This window comes from Carassius carassius, chromosome 38 (genome assembly GCF_963082965.1).
Source record: "Carassius carassius chromosome 38, fCarCar2.1, whole genome shotgun sequence".
Classification (NCBI taxonomy): domain Eukaryota; kingdom Metazoa; phylum Chordata; class Actinopteri; order Cypriniformes; family Cyprinidae; genus Carassius; species Carassius carassius.
The window spans coordinates 19,129,337-19,150,674 of NC_081792.1; the positions used below are offsets into that span (position 1 = coordinate 19,129,337).

General features: G+C 36.0%; 1 protein-coding gene across 3 annotated transcripts in view; it reads left to right on the plus strand.

Annotated features, from left to right (window-relative positions):
* The first annotated feature begins 976 nt into the window (after positions 1-976).
* Positions 977-21,338, plus strand: part of LOC132119493 (extracellular sulfatase Sulf-2-like) — a 29,957-nt gene continuing 9,595 nt past the window's right edge. Inside the window, exons 1-3 of one of the 3 annotated variants that reach the window (XM_059529525.1) lie at positions 977-1,136; positions 1,869-1,974; positions 21,062-21,298. In XM_059529525.1, the coding sequence (XP_059385508.1) occupies positions 21,118-21,298 (181 nt within the window). In that variant the 5' untranslated portion in view covers positions 977-1,136; positions 1,869-1,974; positions 21,062-21,117. Of the gene's footprint in view, positions 1,137-1,868; positions 1,975-19,220; positions 19,685-21,061; positions 21,299-21,338 lie in introns of those variants that run through there. The other 2 variants (XM_059529523.1, XM_059529524.1) reach the window with 2 other exon arrangements.

Sequence of the window (21,338 nt, forward strand, 5' to 3'; positions counted from 1 at the left end):
GTCACACAATAATACTGTTAATGAATATAATATATTGAATATATATGAATATATTACATATAGATAACAAAATGTTTGGAATATAATTTAATGCTTACTTAATTATTGAAGCCACACCCCTTCCAATGTAGTCAGACCTCTTCTGTAAGCGCTTACCCAAAACACTTTCTATAAATGAACCTTTAACTCAACTTTTCTTCTTTTTTAACTTCAGCATGTACTCTATTTACTCTGTTTTACTTGATTTTAACTCAGCAATAGTGCAAATTGTTGACTCCTGTATGAAAAAAAAGCCACTTTGGATGAAAAGTTTAATTTTAATTCAATTTAAATATTTATTTATTTAAATAAATATACATTTTTGTATCATTTATGTATTTAAATAATATATTTTTCATCCCTCTCAGTTCATCTATATGCATCTAATTGTGAGACAATTTTTTTTTTTTTTTTGGCTGTTGTTTCATGGAGCACTTTGCAGTTTGTTTGTGCCCCTGTTAACAGCTCTCTGCTCTCCAGTGCTTCTGATAGTTGCCAGTCCAATAAATACTGTCTCTGTACTCCTGCTCTAAGATTGATCCCTTATCCCCACCCCTTCTTTTCTCTCTTCACTGCCAGACCCGCAGCTTTAGAACCCATGTGAATAGGTGAAACTCCGAAGCTCCAACAGATGGCCAGAGCTGCCCTGATTCAGTCACACTGCTGCCAGATGAATACCAGCTCAGAGAGCCCAGAAAGAGTGGAAAAAGGAGTTTGAGGAGAGCAAAAGAGAGAGAGAGCGAGTGATAGAGTTTCCCCCATGTGTGTGGGAGAATAAGGGGAAACAGGGACATGTTAATATGCATGAGGGGAAGAGGAACCGTGTGAGAGAGGGAAAGAGAGACCACAAGAGACTTCTTTCCCTCCCGCCCTCTTTTATTTATCTGCTATGGAACCACGCCTCTTTCCTTACACCTCTCCATATGTCTATTTCAGGGGACCGGTTATGAGAGAGCCCACTTGTACGGCTTGCAGAGGGGGAGTCCAGTCAGAGGTGGTCTGGCGAAGACCGAACAGGTGACGGATCATCCCTGTCTTTAACGCCTCCTGTAGCTGCACTTTTCTTCAGGAAGGATTCAGAGGTTGGCATCAGTGAGGTATATGCATTTATCTCCAGTTATTGCTTTGCACCACTACCTCTGTCAGACTGATAAGAGTAATGAATGTACAGATATGTTCCTCCATTGTTAAAGCAGATTATAATTTTCCAAGCCTTCCAGATTGTAATAAGCAAAAAATCTGCAATTCACTGTATATCTGAAATTACTTACTTACTGATATTTTGTATGAATTTTTATTAAATGCTAATAAAATGCCTAAATTGATCTTAAAATCATTGTCATTGAGAGAATCAGATAGTTGCCTGTTGTGATTCTTGAAATTCTTTCCATTTATTAAACCTTTTTAGGGTTGTTTTCTCTAATCTTCTCAGACTCTTTATGTTAGTGTCTCTATAGTTCTTATAGTTTTTCATATTTCAAACATTTGTCCCTCATACTCGTAGTCTGACTGAACTGGTGCTTACGAGGTTTGTGTTTGATTTTTTTGGCCCTTTTAAGGACTTTAACAAGAGACTGTCGTTACCCCTTTAAAATGCTACATGATTCACATTGCATTTTTGTTTATTGAAGAACTGCTCTCTGAGTCAAGCAGGTCTCTGGGAACAAGTGATGTTTGTAGTGCTAGGGATTCACTGGGAAAAATATGCCTCAGTGAGCGTGCTCTTGTGTTTGTTATGTGAGGCTATGAGTTAATGACAAAGGTGATGGGGGCTGAGAGATCTGTGCTTTAGTCATCCATTATTTAATGTGCACTCTGTCTCTGCTCAGCCCAATAACAACTGGCCTCCTTTTCCTCTCCTGCTGTCTGAACCAGAACTGTGGACCAGGTCCTGTGACGTTTAGTGCATCAAACCCATGCAAATGAGTTCACATGGTCAGTGTCACATATCTGCTTCTTTGATTAATGACCTAGAAATATTGCAGTAATAATTTAAAAAAAAATTCTTATTCAGATTAAATTATAATTATTTATAATCATTTTGGACCCCTTACACAAAGCCTATTCTTACATTTTTCAAATATTTTACAAAGTAGATCAGCAGTAACTTCAGAGCTGAGTGAAACTGCTCATTGGGGAGTCTGGAACCTCTGTCTGAAAACACAAAAAAAGGAATTGGATCTAAATTTTCCAATTCCTGGGTGGGAGCTATTTAGGGTTCATTTGCAAATGTCCATCCCAACCTCAACAGGGTTCTCATTTGTTGTGATGGTTTTATCCAATTTAAAGTTAGAAACCTTCTATTACCATGAAGACCCACTCTTAGCCAAATCCCTAACCCAACCATGATTGTATTGTGATTGGAAAAACCTATTAAAGTTATGTTTGCATATGATCCAAGTAACACATCATATGATTTCACCATCAGCTGTCATGAGTGTGTTAGCAAAGTATGAGCTTTTAATCAACAGATTTGAAAACTGATACAGTTCAGTATAAATCATTTACTTTTTTTCAAGGCTGAGACGTCGAGTTTTATTGGCACTTTTTACATCTAGTGTAAGTACAAAATTTAATACTTAAAGGGATAGTTCACCCAAAAATAAAAATTATGTCATTGATGACTCACCCTCATGTCGTTCCAAACCCGTAAGACCTCCGTTCATCTTCGGAACACAGTTTAAGATATTTTAGATTTAGTATGAGAGCTTTTTATCTATACATTAAAAATGTGTGTACAGTCTACTGTCCATGCCCAGAAAGGTAATAAAAACATCTTCAAAGTAGTCCATGTGACATCAGAGGGTCAGTTAGAATTTGTTGAAGCATCGAAAATACATTTTGGTCCAAAAATAACAAAAACTACGACTTTATTCAGGATTGTCTTCTCTTCCGTGTCTTTTGTGAGCGTGTTCAAGTGTAGTGATATCCAGTTCGCGAACAAATTATTTTATTTAACCAGTTCTTCTTGAACCAGTTCACCAAATCGAACTGAATCGTTTGAAACAGTTCGCGTCTCCAGTAAGCATTAATCCACAAATGACTTAAGTTTTGAACTTTTTTAATGTGGCTGACACTCCCTTCTCTCTTCACATCAGTTCAGTCAGTGTACTGTTTGAGTACATGAATTACTCCGGGATATTGGTTTGTTTTAACTTAGATGGAGTGTCAGCCACATTAAACAAGTTAACAGCTTAAGTCATTTGTGGATAAATGCGTATTGGAGATGTGAACCGTTTCAAACGATTCAGTTCGATTCGGTGAACTGGTTCAAGAAGAACCGGTTAAATCGAATGATTCGCGAACTGGATATCACTACACTTGAACGTGCTCACAACAGACCTGGAAGAGAAGACAATGCTGAATAAAGTCGTAGTTTTTGTTATTTTTGGACCAAAATGAATTTTCGATGCTTCAAAAAATTCTAACTGACCCTCTGATGTAACATGGTCTACTTTGATGATGTTTTATTACGTTTCTGGACATGGACAATATACCATGCACACAGTTTCAATGGAGGGACAGAAAGCTCTCGGACTAAATCTAAAATATCTTAACCTATGTTCCGAAGATGAACGGAGGTCTTACGGGTTTGGAACGACATGAGGGTGAGTTATTAATGGCATAAATTTAATTTTTGGGTAAACTATTCCTTTAACTGCACACTGTGTTTGAGAACTGAGTTAGATGTTGTGGTCAAATGAGCTCAGTAGATCAATAAGTGAAAGATTTAAATAAAATGATGGATGGTAAGCAGTGAACAACACTACGCACATATTATTTATCTACTTGTATATTATCCCATATTATCCCAAGGTTTGATATGATGTGTAAAAAATACATATATTTTTGTCATCATTTTTCTCAACATATCTCATGAAAAACCATCCACCACACCCCAAAACATCCAATTGATTTTTATTTTTTTTTAATCAAAGAGTCACATTAGCCAAATCCGAAACGGCCCTGAGCGTGTCTATGTGAGACACAACATCTCATTTTCATGAGCTGCTGAGAGCAAAACAAAGCCTGATATGAATCTAAAGTATAATTTGAGCCTGGTGCTCACCGTTATAAATGTTAATGCTGACTGGAAGTCTCTGATGAGTGATTTGGAGTACAGCACCTCTGGCGGTGCCCTCTTTGGCAGAGAGTGATGTGCATGCATTATTACAGAGTTGTGCCAAGATACGGCAGGTGTCCAGCCAGGATCTCTAATTACATCCAGCCAAGGATATGGAGAGCATCAATCTTAGATCAGAATAAGAATTTGTAATCAAAAAGTTTTTTTTTTGTATTAATATTTTAGTCAAAATAAAATGTGTGCTTACCCCCTATAATCAGATAACTTGTGAATGTTTTCAATTGCTTTCTGAATGACAATATGGCATTGCTATAGGACTATACCTATAGTCTCATTACTCATCACTCAGACTCCTCCCACTGTAGACCTCTCCCATCAGCCATGAACATTCAGTGGTCGAATCAGTTTCTTATCTTATATAACATAAACATCTGTCACAACAACAGTAACTGGCTCATTGGTGAAATTAGTATATTGTACATGAATGTAGGAGTTTAGGGTTCGGGCACCCTTGTAGATCTACATTGAAAGAGAGAGTTTACCCCAAAAGTCGATTAAAACCTGTATGTATTTCTTTTTCTTCAGATAACAAAAGATGTTGTGAAGAACGTTCCAGTTGTTTTTATCCATGAATTGGACGTCACTCGGGTTTAGAAGAACATTGGACCCCACTGACTTTCAATTTATGGACAAATAAACTATCCAAACTATTATCCTAAAAGTCAAGTATCATCACAAATAAGAACATTGTGATCAACAAGCTAGTACACCTACACAAAAATGATGTAGGATCTACATTGAAACAGTTTGCACTCAGAAATTGCTAGTAAATTTTACAATTACAAAGAATGTCAAGTAACACAAGAAATTTTGAAGTAGAAAAACTGAAAAAGTATTGGAAACGTATTGTAAAGTTTATTGTAAAACTAATAATCCTTTTTATATAACTTAGAAAAATAATTTTTTTTACACAATGTATGCTAAAAAATATACAAGAAACCTTTCTTTTATGAGGTCCTTGTGTCAGTGTGGACTGGATGTAGGCTGTCCACTATCTTTAAGTGTTTTAAGCTTGGTTTTAGATGGAATAGGAAAGCAGTGGAGGGAAAATAGCGGCGGTGTGATTAGGAAGTACTTGGGAAGGTTCCATATGGGGCTCCAGCATTCGGGCTAAGATGCAGAGGTTTAATAACATACCCTGGGAGACATTTGTGACAGTCATTGGGATTTATGGTGAACTGCACAAGAAAGGAAATGACAGTGACCCTAAAGTGATCTGAAGTACTTATAGCCATACAGAGAATCTGTATAAGAACAGAGAACTTTCTGAGTGATGCTATGGAAATTCATTGAGTACTGTTTTTGAAACATTCTTCATATACTCTTCATGTAAAGATGTGTCTTTTTGCCCATTTTTAAAATATCATTTATTTTCCTTATTCTTGACGTTCTCCTCAGTCACTCTCCCTCAGGGTTCTCCCAACTGTGTTTTATAGGTTCTCGCTCAGACCTCAGCTCACATCTACCCATTACTCTCTCTGGCTTTCTCTCACATGGCGTATCTATCTCTCACTCCCTCAGGAGCTCAGCAAGCTTTGTGGCTGCTTATCAACTTTTATGGAATTATAGATTTCTGAAATTGGATTTTCTCAACTCACTAAAGAAAGGAGATTAGCTGGCTACTCTTACATGCACCAGAGTTTTTCTGGCCTGAAACTTACCTTGAATGTTTGAATGAGGACAATTAGTTTAGATAGCAAGTTTATCTGTCTCTTTCCAGAAGTTTCTTTTTTCTTCTTCTCTGGTAGAAATCAAATCACATTAGCCTGTGGTAGCTGTAAATTTAGATGAACGCTTGGAGATAAAATTCGATGTTTGTTTTTCACAAAACAAAAATTTGGAACATGGACTAAAGGGCATTTTACATCACACTTAGTGTCAACTGTGAATTTATGCTCACAAAGCATATAGGCTACATATTAAATCATTCGATGCTGACCCCATACGTCATGCTCCCGGAACTGCTTCTGTGTATAACTGTTGGCGCAAGCTAGGTTAAAGTGATTATAATTTGAATATGGATATTTTTCGTATAAAAATGCATAAATTTGCTACAAGAGGCCTTTGTTCATCCTCCGGAGACCTATGAGATACTTTTTAAAATTATTTTATGGATGGGCACTTTTTATTTAACTTCTTTTGGAATGAAGCATGAATGATGCCTCGGGTGTGAGTAAAATGCAGCCTAATTTTCAGAATCATGGTAAATGGAATCTTTGAAAAGACAGAGATGCATATCTGAGGGAAACATGTACTTGAAATGAGCCATATTGGATGACTTGGATAACAACTGACATGGCTATGGGTGTTTTTTTTTTTCAAAGTAAGAGTCTGTCCCAGACACCGATGTAAAACACTCAAGTTTAAAGTTCAATCATCGGCTCAATGGTTCAGAAATTTAAATTTTAGATAAAGCTTATGTTATTAATTGTATTGCAATCAGTTATTAATCTACCTACTCTGAAATATAGCAGACAACATTCTAGTTTAACTCAGTGAATAGTGTCCTATATGTACTTGTATGAGAAAGTGCTTAATAAGACTTGCATCCTCCTGTCTCCATAGAGTTACTTTCACTATAATTGGTTGTGGGTGGCAGCGTGGTTAAGCCTGATTTGGGACTGGATTGTTCCCTGGTTTCTGCATAGCCCCAGAACAGAAATAGAACGGGACCTATTCGTTTTTATCGTGCCATGTATCCTGTAGTGAGTCGAACAAACAGCCCATTACACAGTTAGCAGTGCACAGCCCTCATAAGAATCCACATTCAGAGCCTCTCTGCCAATCACCTCATTTTGAGTAGTCATATATATTAAATGTCAGCGTCACTAATGGCCACCTAGACAGAGGGACACAGGGATGATCAGTGGCTCAGGATCCTGTGATCCCATGTCTTCACGACAGTGTGAAGTAAGAGACCTGGCCTCTTGACATAATCAAGACCAAACCAAATACTAATGCTGTATACATAATTACAACAGCATCTGTAGTGTTGAACTTGAGGTGGAGCATTGACAGATCACACCCTAGAGGTTTAGCGCAATGTTAATGAATTGTAAGAATCGACGTAGCTGTCCATCAGCAGATTTGGATTACAGGCTTGGATTAACAGTTTGTGTACTATAGGGGCTTTTGCTTGGTGATATTACAGGAAGCAGATATTCAGTCATTCTGTCTGAGGCATGATTGTATACTTCAAAAGAAAGTGTGTAAATGTCACCTCTCATCCCCTTTCAGGCTCTTTTTTTAATTTGACTTCAGAGATACTGCCACCTGGAAAAAAAGGAAGAACTTTTCATTAAAACAGTGAAATATATATCATTTTTGTAAAATACACAAGCCTTTGAAGTTTCTCATTCATGCACGTTGTGTAAAAAAAAAAAAGTCTATCCCCATAAAACCTTGCTTTTTACATAATGGGCGCAAGTACTGGCTGACTAAAAGTTTTAAAGGGGATTTCGAGTGGCTCATGGGAGTGTATTTATTCTTATGGAGTCGATAAGAATGGATATCATTAGAATTCGTACGTAAAATGTGGTTCTACAAAACGTACATTTGCACAAACACTGAAACTCACAATACTGACATATTTAAGCATTTAAATGTACAATACTGATATATTGACTACACCTAAAAAGTAAATTATTTACGCATGAACAACTTTACAGACTTACAAGTGAATATTGCAATCGAGAGTTTATCGTTTAATTTGTTGTATTCAGTTGTCATATAAATGGCATCATGTTTTGCATTACTAAATTAAGTTTACTCATTTACTTAATATGTAAAAACATTTTCCTTCTGTTCTGTCCTGCCAACGCATTTAGAAGAATACATAATATTAAACAAGATAACACTATAAAACCTTCAAATTAATTACATTTATGCAATCGTTACTTTGTTTGCCATGGGACACACAAGGTGTCTTCTCCAGCAAGCTGTGACTGACAACAGAATCATAAAATACACCAAATATTGCAACATAATTACAAAATCCATACGACTCTGAGGAACAGACTTCAACTCAAGCCTTTATTAAGCGATCTTCATCTCCATCCTCAGCAGGAACCTTTAACACCAGAACCCGCACTGACTTCCATATTCTGTTAAACCGGTCTCGCTGCTTCCGGTTCAAGCGTTTTGCATATGCTTCGTTAAATAAGAAGCAGTTTTACTCAAGATGCCCTCAAAATAGATACAAAAAGATTATCATAACCAATGTCCATCACAAATGCGGAATGATATCTAAACGTTTTTTTTTTTATTCTTTTCACTAACATTTATGTAAAAAAAAAATAAAAAAAATCCTGTCAACAATAAAAACAGCTTTCTTCTTAAAAGTCCGTAGATATCGCTATTATTTATTACGACTTTCAACATGGTCTCCAACAAGCAGAAGTGATAAGACCTGTTTTCCGGGTTTGGTCAGGTGACCTAAATATAATATTTTCAGTTATTAACAACTTAAAATTCTGCTCTGCGCCTCACACAAAGCTATTGTAATCCAGCTATTGTATACTGACCCAAACATTTGAATAGAAGTGTATTGAAAACCCTGATCTATGAAACCCAGGGAGATCCCCCTGCAAACTAATTAGGAGTCAGATATTAAAACAGTGAGCTGTGTGCTGGGATAATTGATTCTTTCCACTCTGTGCACACAAAGCAAGCAGACAGCAGGAGATACCCAGTTTTGTCAACATTGGCCGATGTGCCTGCTTTTTAAAAAAGGCACCCAAATGAAGCTACATAGATTGTGCCAACGGACATCCCACACACAAAAGTACACCACATGCATCCCAGTGTGTATGGGAATGACTGAAAAACCTCCTATTTGTATGAGTGGGTATAGCCTGGCAGGTCAGTGGGAAATCATACGCACTTTGTCTCACCACACTTTTTGGCTGTCATCAGAGGAACAGTCTAACTGTCTCTCTTTCTCTTCTGGCAAAATTGCATAAACCCTGATAATTACCCTCTTCCTTTGAGAGTTATCAAATTGAACTACTCTCCCGCTGCTTTGCTAATTACTTTAATAGGTTTAGATAGAGATTAGCGACAGGGGGATATGACAGAACAACTCCCCTTACCTTTCTTTGATTTTAAAATTCAATCTTGTTTATTTTATTTGTATTCTCTGTTTTAAGCCTGCTTTATTTATGGTATCATCCATGTTGGAAACAGAACTGCAGAACATATCAGCTCATGAGCATTCAGGGTCATTAAATAATTGGGCTGTAACACCTTTATTGATGTCCATTCACCGTAATGTCGAAGCCAAGACTGTGTGTCTGCAGAGTCATTCACTATTACAATTTACGGCCTGTTTTTTAGAGGTTGGGTTAGCTTTGTGTAGCCCTTTCCTCCCTCAAGCAGATTCTATGTGAACCTCTCAATCAGTGGTGGTAACCACCTCCGCTGGTCTGTTTGTGAATGTAACAACCATTGTAATTGGCAGGGAAGTAAATGGAGGGGAAAAGCAGTGGAAATTGTGGGAATGGTAATAGTCTTTTTTATGGATTACAGATTACGATCATCAAAGGGGCAGTTGAGAGGGTCCAGTATCGCCACAGGATAAAAGACGCATACATTGGCCCCAATGACAGCGTCATTAACGAAATGAGCTTTAGTGATGCCTCATAAATGGCCAGTTAACAAATGGAGGGGAAAAGTGGCTATTGTAACCAGATGCCACCATATAATGATTAGGTAATGTATTAGCTAAATGTATATACAGTATGTGGGAACTGTGTGATACTACCTTGGCAAACTGCATATTTTTTTTTCTAACCAAGTTCCATTTTCATTCACTGGCAGATGTGTTTTTTGTTTGTTTGTTTGTTTTCATTGCATTAAAGGTATACATGTTATGCATTCAGTGATATTCTCTGAAAATGAACTTGATATTGCTAGTGCCATGTTCTGTTGATATACTGTTTAAACAACAGGGATCCTATGTTTTCTATGTTTTGGCCTGCATGCCATATCATTGATTCTTGTGAATTGGCATTAGATGGGGTTTTAGGGTCCAAGGTATGGTGACATCAAGAAGATACTTTAAACAGCTGTGATAGCAGGTAACTTTATTGTTACCTTGACAAGCTTTATGCATATTGCTGACAAGCTGTTAATTCTCATGTCTGATCTGTGGCTTAACAGTTAGAGCTATTGGAATGACTGGAAATAATGGAACAGTTGGCCTTTATTCTGTGATCAAAGATGCATTTATTTATTTAGTTAAAGAGGCAGCTGTGACCTAATGGTTAGAGAGTTGGACATGTAACCTGAAGGTCGCAGGTTCGAGTCTCGGTGCTGGCATGAGTTGTAGGTGGGAGGAAGTGAATAAACAGTGTTTTCTTCCACCCTCAATACCCATGGCTGAAGTGCCCTTGAGCAAGGCACTGAACCCCTAGTTGCTCCCCGGGTGCTGGATATATAGCTGCCCACTGCTCTGGGGGTGTGTTCACTACTCACTGCTGTGTGTGTGCACTTGGATGGGTTAAATGCAGAGCACCAATTCTGAGTATGGGTTACCATACTTGGCAAAAGTCACGACTTTAGTTATTGCTGATTCTAAAGGTAAATTGTTGGATTTAAATATGGTAAAATGTGTTATGAGCTAATAATAGTCCTATTGGTGGATGAAGGCATTACACTCACATAAATATTTCACCCAAAATTTAAGATTTATGTAATTTTATTACATAACAAATTCCCATTTATATTTTTTTCATAATTTTAACACAAATCTACCAAATAAACTTTATACGATTTATTTTCATTAGGATAATAAAACCTATTTATTTTAAATGCATAATCCTCAGGGTTTATGTAATTAGTTTATGTAAAGTGTAATTATTCTTAATTAATAATAAAAAGTTTATTTATTTAAAATACATAAAGTTTATTGTATAAATTGCATAATAATTAAGAGAACTAAATCAGGATAATTAAAAAAGTTAAATAACATTTATTTGAATCATGTTTAATGTATGCTTATATACTAAACCAAATTAAACAATGCATCACATTTATGCAATTGTTTCCCCATCTTATAATAAAAAATAGAATTAGACAAACACAAAAACAACTCTATTAGGTTATTTGTGAACTTACCCACTGTGCAAAGTTACGTCCAGTGGACGTCTTTTTATGTCTTTGCAGACGTTGAAAAGACGTCCACTGAGGAGCCAGAATTAAAGTTTTTATGACGTCTTTTTTCGACGTCTTCTGTACGTCCAATTTAGACGTTCACAGAACCTCCTTACAAGGTTAAAAACTAGTTCAAAAGTGGTCAGCGGAAATATTTCAACATCATTTAAGGTTCATTTAGACATCATTTATACTGTTTCTGGACCAAATCAACACTCTCAGGATGCATTAGATTTAGATGTTATTTCAATATAATTTCCAGACACTGTGTTTGTCCTAAAATCAAGAAAATAAAATAATCTTCATGAAATAATGAAATAACTGACGACTGAGCATGTGGTAAAATCAACTGCAAATCAAAGACATTAAATCTCTGAAGATCTCAGCAGAGGAGGATCAAACATCTCCACAAACATGGAATCATTAGATTGACTTTATTTCTGTCAGACATCTAGAGAAGCTCTTATTGAGAATTAACAGAGGTTTAAATGTTGATATTTGATTCATTTGAAGTCACCATTGTGGTGGACAGTGTTTGGTTTAGTTGGGATCTTGGTCCTCATTCTTCTTGTGTTAGCTTGTCTCTGGCTGTTATAACTGTGTGTTTGTGAAACACTGTTGTTGTAGCAAAGAAAGACAAATTTAAGAGAGCTCAGGTGTTATCAGCTCTTTGTTGGTGATGATAAAGTCATCACATTACAAGTATCTGAGGTCATGAAATAAGTGTTGTTTTGTTTGTATATATCTCCTAAACCTTTTAACTCTGCAGTACAGGCACCAAGACCAAAATACTTATTTTGAAGTTGGAAAACATGCATGTGTTTGAAATATTTTGAGCAAAAGCATTATGTACTCACACACACAGACTTCTAGATTTAGCATATGCATCACAACAATGGTGACAATCAAAACAAACAAAACTGCTTCATAGCACAAACTCATCCTTATTTTCCAGACTTTTTAGTTTTAATTGTCACCATTGATGTGATGCATATCCACAATCTTGATGTCTGTGTGTGACTACATGATGTGTTTCTTAAAAATAAGTACATTCTTTATTTCTACAAAGTGTCTGTCCATGAAAATAAATACATAGTTGCAACAAAACATTAATAACTTATTGTGCTATAGTTTAATCAACATTAAAAGAAAGATGTTAGCACTTGAGCTCACTGCTCTCTGCCACAATAAAAGTGTTTTATAACACACAGTTACAACAGCCAAAGATAAGCTAACACAAGAAGTATGAGGACCAAGATCCCAACTAAACCAAACACTGTCCACCACAATGGTGACGTCAAATGATGTTGATGTAAATGATGTAAATTGATCCTCCTCTGCTGAGATCTTCAGAGATTTAATGTCTCAATCATCAGTTATTTCATTATTTCATGAAGATTATTTTATTTTCTTGATTTTAGGGCAAACACAGTGTCTGGAAATTACATTGAAATAACATGAGTCTAAATCTAATGCATCCTGAGAGTGTTGATTTGGTCCAGAAACAGTATAAATGATGTCTAAATGAACCTTAAATGATGTTGAAATATTTCCGCTGGCCACTTTTGAACTAGTTTTTAACCTTGTAAGGAGGTTCTGTGAACGTCTAAATTGGACGTACAGAAGACGTCGACAAAAGACGTCATAAAAACTTTCATTCTGGCTCCTCAGTGGACGTCTTTTCAACGTCTGCAAAGACATAAAAAGACGTCCACTGGACGTAACTTTGCACAGTGGGTAAGTTCACAAATAACCTAATAGAGTTGTTTTTGTGTTTGTCTAATTCTATTTTTTATTATAAGATGGGGAAACAATTGCATAAATGTGATGCATTGTTTAATTTGGTTTAGTATATAAGCATACATTAAACATGATTCAAATAAATGTTATTTAACTTTTTTAATTATCCTGATTTAGTTCTCTTAATTATTATGCAATTTATACAATAAACTTTATGTATTTTAAATAAATAAACTTTTTATTATTAATTAAGAATAATTACACTTTACATAAACTAATTACATAAACCCTGAGGATTATGCATTTAAAATAAATAGGTTTTATTATCCTAATGAAAATAAATCGTATAAAGTTTATTTGGTAGATTTGTGTTAAAATTATGAAAAAAATATAAATGGGAATTTGTTATGTAATAAAATTACATAAATCTTAAATTTTGGCTGAAATATTTCTGTGTGTATCAAATTAACATAAATTCTTAAGAAACCAATACAAAGCAGAAAGGGCATTTCTATAATTATATGATTGACAGGAGGTTCAATTCTGAGGAAATCATGGGTTGTTAGAGGTTGTTGATTATTAAAGATATGAATGCACAATTAGAAGACAATGTAACGGAAATGAGACTGAACAACTTTCACCAGCTGTTTTAGCAATTTGGCACTTGTGTGTGTTAGTGGGTGGATTTATTTCTGTTAAATGTGTGTGTTTATGGTTATATGAGTGTGAGAGACTGCTTTTGATATGGATTACACATTATGTCCATATTCAGCAAGACTGAAACGAATGATAATGATGAGAACTGTCCAGGAAAACATCTTTAGTACTTTAATAATCAGAAGCTGCAATGGCATATCAAATAAACATTTCAAATATGAAAATAGAGAAATACTGAAAAAAAAGAAAGAGAGATGTATAGTGTTTTAGCTGTGAGATTTGCTGGTATGCCACTGGAGACATTGGTTATGCCTTGGTTGTGACCAAAATAGAGCATGATTTTTTTTGTTTACACACAATCTGAATTTTAGAAACATTTAAATACAGAACAAATAAAATGTGATAAAAAATTATAATTTAGTTAAAGATTGTTCAATTAGTTTTATTTCACTTTTAGTGATTTTTATTGCTTAAACATTGTTTTAATGTGCTGGTCTTTTACTGTTAAGGAAAAGTTAACTTATTAATGCCTTACAGTATCCAAAACATGTCAAGGTCCACATAACTGTTTCATGGCTAATTAACTGTTTCTTTTCCTGTATAGACAATCAGAGCCATTTATATCTGAATAGCTGAGTTCTTATATATGAAGACTCGGGTCAGTGTGCTGGGAATCGGACCTTGTCTAATTCCTCTTTTCAAGTTCCCATCCATTCCTGCTGTTCTTAAAGCCCTTGTGTGTTTTTGGCAATGAGGCCTGTAACATAGATTTTGGAGGGTCTACCACTAAGCCTGCTTATCTAACCACAAAGAAAAGGAAGGGAGAAGTAGAAGAGGATTCGGATGAGGAAAGTCAGAAAAGGAAAAAAAACATCAGCCAGCCTCACATCCCTAGGTACAATCTCCAACGAAGATGAGAAAATCCCTGAATAATGTCAAAAAAAAAAAAAATTCAATCCAGAAACAAAACTCATCTGTTTAGCTGTGCATTTATTGAATGAGCACTGTGCTGCGTCCGATTTGATGCACTGTATTTTATGTATAATCATTTTAATAATCTTAAGCTTTTAACTTCATTTTAAATCATTTTTTAAATAATTTTAAAAGTTTTTAATTCATAATTATTTTACTTCCTTTTATAGTAAGCACTCTGAATTACCTTTGTGTATGAAATGTGCAATATAAATAAACTTGCCTTGTCTAACGTTCATGTGCAGGAATCCACAGGGGTCAGAGGCATTAGATGTGATAATTACGCTTTCTGCTGTGAGCTGGAAGTGCTCTTTTGTGAGAGCAATATTGAAGATAGTGTTAGCGAATGGATGCACTCGGGGTTATTATGGTTTGAAAATGTACCTAGTTTTTGTTTTTAGTTTTATTTCATTATTAATTCCAATACAATTCCAATAGAGTCTGTTTCATTTTAATTGTCCAAAAATATTCTTTGAAAAAGCAGTTTGTATTTAATTTCAGTATTTTATTTTATTTACATTACATTGTTATGCCGACAGATGATGAAAAGTGACTCTTTCATTCAACCGATTTGTTCAAAGGGGTGATTCATTCAGGAACTAAATAATCGACCATGAGTGAGTCATTGAATCTTTTGATCAACCAGTTAGTTTGAAATACAAAAACAGAACACCAATACTTCGAATTGTGCAAAGTGTTTTAACTGATTTCAAAATAAAGTTTCGTTTTTAGTTTTCACTCTCTTCTAAAATGGATGACCGACGGAAAAGCAGCGAAACATCCATGCTTGAGTAAAAGTTTGTACATGAAAAATACCTTAAAATTACATTCAAATTATAACCAAGTCAAACAAGAGGCTCACACACATTAAAATTTTAATCAAGCCCAACAAGAAGCTCACACATATGATCCTAGAAAACTTTATTACAAAATGCTTTATTCAGAGACCAATAAATTGCAAATGCGCAGTGCAAATACAAAATGTTTTTGATCCACATCATCATCAGTGCCATAGAATTTTATTTTATATGTAATTTAAATGCATGCATTCCTGCTTGTTGGACTCCATTCTTCTATTAAAACAATTTAAATGTTAATTAATTAAAGAATTTTGACTGCTTATTTTTGCAGCAGTTTTCAATAAGGATCTACAACGTTGATTTTTGGGGAAGGGATGCATGTTGTTTCTGGCTGGGTCACTCACACATTTGCTGTGTGACCGTGAAGATTCATGTGTTTCTTTTTATTCACCACTGAGCCAGCTTACTGAAATAAGAAACCATTATTTTCTGTAATCATCATTAAATCAGGGTCATTACCCTTATCCTCTCCCCCAAGTCATTTAGAAGAGACAAGAAAAATTGAAAGTAATTAGAAGAAAATGAATGATGTGAACTAGCATCCTGTAGTGTGGCAGAAAGCAGATTGTGTGGAAAACTGATACGAATTGTTGGACACAAACAAACAAATATTTCACTTCAGACACACAGTAGATGTTACATCGATGAAAACATAAAAATTAATGTAATGCCCTTGGATATGCTATTCTGGGTTTTATCATGTATAGATTTATGCTTGTGGTTTTAATGGGATGCACATTTTGATGAGCAGCATGGTCCTGCTCTCAGTTTCTCTACCCTTAAGGATCTGAGGTACCACTTCTCTGTCTGCATTAGAATATATAAATCAAGTAACCAGTAGTTCATTCACCCCCCATGTTTCTTTCTCACTCTTACTTTTGACAGAATAGGATGAGTGGGGCCAGTGCTCAAGCTTTGTTTTAACATTCCCCATGTTTTATGGTCTAAAATAGGTTCTGAATCCCAGGTTTCCATCTTCGATGTGGCCCCTCTGTCCTTCTGTCACAGGACAAACAGAGGGCGGTAAAGTGGCCTTAAACACAAGGGTGACCCCCGCATATATCCCCCATTGGCTACAGAGATCAGGACCACTACGCTTGCCTAGTGAATGCCATATGGTTGCCGATGGATACGGAGGGCGGGATTCCTGGATTCCTCTGCTCCTGATGGCAGGAGTACCACACATTTCATTTGTTAATCAGTCACCATTGAGACCATGCAATAAGTAGTACCCAGTACCTAGAGTTCCTGTCTAGTTAACTGTGATTTTTAACCTCATAGTAGCAACAGTGCACACATTTAATTATTTGACGCATTTGCTGTCTTGCTTCTTTTTCCTCCATTTGTTCTTGTTTGAAAATTGTATTGATGTCATTAGTCTTCAGAGGAAGCACTAAAACATGGCTTTTCATCTTTGCATTACTAGCCCATCAGTACGCTAACAAGCAGATGATTATGATCATTAAGTGTTACTCTGACCTTTCTTTGCTGTTGTTCGAAGTAAAATAAAAAAAAGGCTCTTTATAAACTCAGTCAGATATCAGTTCAAAGTAGTTGGAGGAAGCTAGATTTAAATAATACATTTTAAAATATTTTATGTGCTTATACAGAACATCTATTAAATTCATATTCTAGATTCAAAATATGAATGACAGCATTTGTGGCATAATGTTGATCACCACCAAATTTTGGGCAAATTTTTGGAGCAGAAAAAAGTTTAATAAACACTTTCATGCCAAAATCATGTTAACTTTCATATTGTTCACATTTTGTGGCTTTATTTTTTGGCTATATTAGGTAATTTTAAGTGCTTTACCTATAAGGTATTATACTTGTACCTGTTATAGGTAATATTAAGTACTTCAGCCATTTTCAGTCAGTAACGTGTAAAACAATGCTTTATTGTTTCTCACTTGGTCAGTTGCTGTCTCATTTGCTCTTGTCAGCATATCATGTGATGTGTCTCAGAGGGTTATACGTCAATGACGATTACAGGACATGAGGTGTTCACTTCTGACCCATCTAATTAGTTTAGATATAAGCCTATTGTGTTCACACAGTGCTGACATGCAGCTTTTCAGCTATCATACTGCTTATCAAGGCAGAAAACACCATTTGCTTATGATAATTGTATGTTCAATATTTGCCCAATGAAAATGCCCCTCTGCAACTGCTCACAGCATCATTAAAACTCACAAATCAATTGTTGTAGGTGCCATGGCCTATATGTTCCATTCCAAACAAGTAGGGAATGATGGATACTGATGTTGACCAAATACGAAGCAAGACCGTTTGGCCACAGTCTACCACAAAAAGCGCCTGATGTACAGTATTCAACTGGAGAATCCACATGTCCCCACCTGACTTTAAACTAGCTGGCAGATAAAGGTCTTCTCCATGAAAGAGGCTTGTCAGAACATTTGCATCTGAATGCCAACTGCTGTTGGCAAATTCAAGGAGACTTTATAAAGTTTGCATACTGAATCGGAGGGTGGATGCACATTCCCCAAGCCATGCCAGCATAGTTATGAGGGCAGGAAGTAGACTGATGGCGGTACTTGAGAGGCCCAGGGCATGAAAGTCGGGTCAAGTGCACCCTATTTCACCTGTGTCTAATGGCTCTTTGCGGTTTCTGTTGTTCAAGACAATCTGTAAAAAAAAAAAAAAAAAAGTTTGTTTATTTGTCTGTCAGTAGTGCTTGCATTCCTACAGAGATACTTTTCTTTTGGTCTAATTTTTTTGACATTTGTTATAGAAACCAGCCTGTTTGTAAAACTTACACAAAAAAGTCATATCAAATCAAAAGAAAAAAAATGTCTTAAATGTTCTATAGACAGTTGAAAAGAATTATATGTAACGTAAGCAACACTGCAAAAATAAATATAATTGTTAATATTAATCTTTATATTTATTACCAGAAAAAATATAGTCTATAAAATATATTGTTTTTTATGCCATATAAAATAGTTTTACTTGTAAAAATAGTTTTACTAAGAAACATGGGGCAAGAAAAAAATAACATAACTTGTTTTTCAAGAATATATTTTGTAATAAGTATATATATATATATTTATTTATTTAGTTTTTTTTTTTTTCAAGGCAATATTTTTGAATAATAATTTTAATAATACATTTCATAACTAGCTCAAAACTAAGAAATTTCATTGCATATTTTTCCCTACATTTGAATGAGATTTGATATGAAATTTAAAACTGGTTTTCTGAGGTCCAGATTGTTTACTTTTTTTTCTCCGGAATTCATTATATGCCTAGGTTTGCCATATCATGTCATCCCAATTTGCAATACAAGCTGACAAAATGCTGACAGCAGCAATAAGAGGAGCTTTGCACTAAAGGACAAGCTGGCATGCAGAACGGTACATCAGATACAGTACATCTGATACTGGCACCATTTTACCTCAAGCCCCTGGTCATAAATTATTCTCACTGGTGTGGCGGTAATGAAGAGCCTCTAAAATCACACGAGATTGCTTGAAACATATCTCTCCCATCACCAAGCTAGTGTTTAAAGAATCTGTAGCAATCAGTATGTCACAATTAACAATGTTAGCATTCCTTTTAAGGATGAAAACATCTCTTGTTTGTCCAGCTAGAGCTATTTAAGATTTAACTGTTTTCTCAAGCTGTTGTTTTTATCAATTGCCAGCAATGAGTCCTGGGGAGGGAGGAGGAGGAGAGGAGGGGGCCTGGGGTGAACAGAGCAGCCAAGAGAATTCAAAACAGGAGACCCCCAAGGTCAGACCTCATCCATTCCCCTGAGAGAGAACAATGACGGAGAAGAGAACGGGATTTAACATGGACTGAATGCAGCTGTATGAGTGTTTGTGAGGGTATGAGAGGAGATGGTGGGAGAAATGGAAAGAGAACGAGTGACAAGAAGAGCATAGATGCAGGACTAAAAGCTGTAAGATATATGAAAAAATCCCCTTGGATAATTTAAGATGTGAAGGTCCAGGGATGAGCAGTGGGAGACCCTCAAGGCATTTATTGCAGAAAGTTTTGGCTTCTAGTTTGGAGGGTGAACTTTGTGTGGTCACCTCTGCCCTGAAGACTGCAGGGTGTCTGGATCTACAGCACGCTTGGCCTTGATCGCTCTGAGGTAAGATTATGAGACTGAGAAGGTGGGGATAATTTTAACCTCTGGAAATCACCAAGTTGTGTTCATATTTCTGCTGTTACAGCCTGTGTGTTCTGAACTTGAAGAAAATAAGCTAGCATGGAGCTTCAGGAGAGGGATGCTTCCCTGTGGATTTGTTTTTCAGATGTTGACGCTGTGGGAGATAGGTTTCCTGTGGTTTCCTAAACAAAGTAATTCCTATCTTAGCTCATGTTTCCTTGAATGTAACTCATCACAGTTGGTGGTGTGGTGGGTTAATGCTGTGTAAAGAAGCTACAAAATCCTTGTATTGTATTTGATTATCAGTTATCAGACTTGTTGGTCGACCTGCTCAGAGGACAAAGAACAACTGCTGTGGGTTTAATCAAGTAATTCTGGCATGTTAGAGGTGTTTTGCACTTGTACCGATTTGGCAAATTGACTGCAATTTACATCTTGTTATATGTGTAGTGCTGCTTTCACAGTAAAAATGTTTCTCTTTAGTTTCAGTGAATCATAAATGCTGGTCATAATTGGAAACGCGTCATGAATATGGCAGCAGTTATATTCACATGAAAGATTTATTGTACTTTCATGTGTTTAGCCAAGTGTAAATAAAATTTTTTACCACTGTCATTTTTTCAGCTTTTATCATGTTATCATATTATTATTTTTGGGATTTTTCCTTTTCTCTGGTATGATAAAGAGTCCAGCGTAAAATCCTGAAGCAATTCCAAATCCATATACTTAATTATAGTCCTTAAGCATTTTCTTATGCATTAAAAACTCCCCCAGCTCTGGCTGTGTGGTCAGTCTAAGCATGTATCTACACATTTCCAAGACTAATCAGATATCACATACCCTCCCTTTTCCAATCCATTAACACCCAACTGTCTTTTCTAAGAATGACCCTTTCCTCTTCTAACCTTTGGCTCATATCATTCACCCTCTCTCTGACTCCTTTTGGCCTGTAGCCTGCTGTCATTAGCACCCACACCATGTGTTCAACCGAGCTGATCGTTACACTTCGGGAATGAGTCGGTCTCTATGCATCATTAATGATTAATTAATGCCAAGGATCATAAATAAGATCATTTATATGGACAAGCTCCTCAGTTACTCTGCCAGTGGTGACCAAAACCCCAAAGGAGTAGAAGTGAAGGGTCATTTGAGAAGGAGTTTGTGTGTATGTGCCACTGTCAGTAAATTCCTGTTTGAGTCAATGCTATCAGGGCCCATATTCTTAAAGCTTCTAAGAATCCTCTCAGAGAGCTCCTAATTTAGCTTAAAAAGACGGATATATATATATATATATATAGGTAAAAAAAAAATTGATATGGTCCCTATGAAAATTCCACTTACACTTATTTTGTTCTCCAGGCTGAGAAGAAACCATCTTTCTAACAAGTGTGGGAGGTGGAAGACAGGTTAAAGTTATGGCAGTTGGGTGGAGACTGGCCACACTTCTCTTTGTCTTCATCCTGACTTTCCTTTACCCCTCGGATGGAACCATGTACCTATCTGGCAAGAGACTGAGGTCTCGTCTTCAGAGGGATCGCCGAAATGTTCTTCCAAACATCATTCTCATTCTTACTGATGACCAGGACATTGAACTCGGTGCGTTGCCCATTTGTGTTTCTCTTTGTGTGTGGGTATG